We start from the raw sequence: 2,946 nt of genomic DNA, 5'->3' as shown, positions 1-2,946 counted from the left end.
CTGCAGCAACCATTGCTGTTCTTGTGTTGCCTCCCAGAGACGCCTGCGCCCAAACCCTAAACCCTAAACCCTAAACCCTAAACCCTCGCACACCGCTCCGCGCTCGCGCCAGGAAACGCGCGCTCTGGGAGCGAAAACAACCGACTTCTAAACCCCAAACCCTAAACCCTAAACCCTAAACCCTAAACCCTGAAGCGGAGGAGCAGCTGCGCCAGCACTTCTCCAGTCCTCGTCTACCAGCCCTACGGCTTATCACCCAGCGAGTAAGGCCTGGCGTTTAGTTTCAGGGTTTACATGTTAGGGTCTAGGGTCTAGGGTTTAGGGTTTAGGGTTTAGGGTTTAGGGTTTAGGGTTTGCCTGGAGGATGCGGGTGAGTTTGGAGTCTCTGTAGGGGACAAAAGGAGCTTCTTCTGCCAAAGAAGAAATTACATTTCCGAGAGCACTAAGAGACAAATTAATTTTTGTTGCTTCTTTAAACCTCTCTCCAACGGACCCCGCCTTGCTTTGCCTGCAGCCCCGCAAACCCTAAATTAGGGTTTAGGGTTTACCGCCCTCCGCCCCCCTCTGCGCCGCCTGCGCAGCAGCGCCTAGGCATTCTGGCTCAGGGCCTCACCCCACGCCGCCGCCCCAGCGTTTAGCCTCTAGGGTTTAGGGTCGAGGGTTTAGGGTTTAGGGTTTAGGGTTTAGGGTTTAGGGTTTAGGGTTTAGGGTTGCCTCTCAGAGCCCGCCAAGTCCACCAAATTCAATTTGCCAACTCTAACGCTGCCTTCAGCGTCTTCGCTTTCAACTGCAAGGGTAAAGATGGAGTGGGACCTGCGCCCAAACCCTAAACCCTAAACCCTAAACCCTAAACCCTAAACCCTAAACCCTAATCCGTAAAAATAAGCAAGTAAACGCTAAGCGTTAAACGCTTGACTGCCAGAACAAACAAATGCCAAAGTATTGTCTGGTTTATTCATTGGTCATTCGAACAGAACTTTGGATTCTAAACCCTAAACCCTAAACCCTAAACCCTAAACTTTGAACCCTAAACCCTGCGTAGCATGCTGATGCAATGCATCAAAGCACAGCATAGGGACAACGCTTGGGATTTGGATATTAGAGTTTAAAATTTAGGGTTTAGAGTGCAGGCTTTAGGGTTTAGGGTTTAGGGTTTAGGGTTTAGGGTTTAGGGTTTAGGGTTTAGGGCCTCACCGACTAGACACCGAGTTCATCAGCGTCGCGCCCACCTTGCGGTTGCGCAGCCCCGTTGCCTTCAAGCAGCAGCAGCAGCAGCAGCAGCAGCAGCAGCAGCAGCAGCAGCAACAACAGCAGCAGCGACAGCAACAGTAGCAACAGCAGCAGCAGCAGGAGCAACAGCAACAGCAGACGCAGCATTAGCAGCAGCAGAACCAGCAGCAGCAGAACCAGCAGCAGCAGCAGCAGCAACAGCAGCAGCAACTGGCACCCTAACTCTAAACCCTAAACCCTCAATAAACCCTTTGAGCCTCGTATTAGCCCTAGACCCCAAACCCTAAACCCTAGCTTCCCCAGCCTAAACCCTAGGCAGTGGCCCTCCCTTTCTTAGCCTAAACCCCAAACCCTAAACCCTAATTTCAAAACCTAAACCCTCAAAACCAAACCCTCAGCCACACCGCCAAACCCCAAACCCTACACCCCAAACCCTAAACCCTAAACCCCAAAAGCTGAACTCAACACCCGACCCCAAGCATCATCCCCTGCTTCGAAGCCCTCCAAAGAATCCCCAACCCTAAACCCTAAACCCTAAACCCTAAACCCTCACCAGGAGCTTTTCCAACTCTTCTGCCGATCTGACAGCAAAAGCTTGCAAACCCTCAGCATACACCCCAGATTCTGCGCTGTCTCGGAGGTTTAGTTTTGCATTAGGGTTTGGAGATAATAAGTCTCTAAACTGAAAACAACAAACAATTAGGGTTTAGGGTTTAGGGTTTAGGGTCTAGGGTTTAGGGTTTAGGGGGTAGGGTTTAGGGTCTAGGGTTTGGGGTTTAGGAGGTTTAGTTTTGCATTAGGGTTTGGAGATAATAAGTCTCTAAACTGAAAGCAACAAACAATTAGGGTTTAGGGTTTAGGGTTTAGGGTTTAGGGTTTAGGGTTTAGGGGGTAGGGTTTAGGGTCTAGGGTTTGGGGTTTAGGAGGTTTAGTTTTGCATTAGGGTTTGGAGATAATAAGTCTCTTAACTGAAAGCAACAAATAATTAAGGTTTAGGGTTTAGGCTTTAGGGTTTAGGGTTAAGGAGGTTTAGTTTTGCATTAGGGTTTGGAGATAATAAGTCTCTAAGCTGAAAGCAACAAACAATTAGGGTTTAGGGTTTAGGGTTTAGGGTTTAGGGGTTAGGGGTTAGAGTTTAGGGTCTAGGGTTTGGGGTTTAGGAGGTTTAGTTTTGCATTAGGGTTTGGAGATAATAAGTCCTTAAACTGAAGGTAACAAACAATTAGGGTTTAGGGTTTAGGGTTTAGGAGGTCTAGTTTTGCATTAGGGTTTGGACAGGGCATAATAAGTCCTTAAACTGAAGACAACAAACAATTAGGGTTTGGGGTTTAGGGTTTAGGGTTTACACTTCAGGAGGTCTAGTTTTGCATTAGGGTTTGCAGATGATAAGTTTCTAAACTGAGGGCAACAAACATTAGCGTTTAGGGTTTAGGGTTTAGGGTTTAGTTTAGCATCAGAGTCTGCAGACAACAAAACCCTAAACCCTAAACCCTAAACCCTCAATTATGAAACACACTTAGGGTTTGCAAGCCTTCGGCATTGCGCGTTTTTGGAATTTTTCAAAGTTGAAAAAGAAATAAATAAAAGAAATAAATAAAAGAAATAAATAAATAAAACTAAAAAAAGAAATAAAAGAGATAAAAATGAATTAATTAAATTAAATAAACAAAAATAAAACAAATCAAAAAAATAAAAATAAAATAAATAAAATATTTA

The 2,946-nt window shown here is 45.9% G+C and overlaps 1 protein-coding gene across 1 annotated transcript; it reads left to right on the top strand.

Moving 5' to 3' along the window:
• Nucleotides 1-364: 364 nt before the first annotated feature.
• Nucleotides 365-1,332, top strand: ENH_00082350 (hypothetical protein; the record flags this gene model as incomplete). Its single annotated transcript, XM_013577885.1, has 3 exons — nucleotides 365-387; nucleotides 722-795; nucleotides 1,187-1,332. 3 exons carry the CDS (start codon nucleotides 365-367, stop codon nucleotides 1,330-1,332), a joined length of 243 nt encoding a protein of 80 aa, XP_013433339.1.
• Between the last annotated feature and the right edge of the window lie 1,614 nt (nucleotides 1,333-2,946).

Source organism: Eimeria necatrix, genomic scaffold, assembly GCF_000499385.1.
Source record: "Eimeria necatrix Houghton genomic scaffold, Enh_scaff908, whole genome shotgun sequence".
In the NCBI taxonomy this organism is placed as follows: Eukaryota; Apicomplexa; class Conoidasida; order Eucoccidiorida; family Eimeriidae; genus Eimeria; species Eimeria necatrix.
This window is presented reverse-complemented; position numbering and strand designations above follow the sequence as displayed.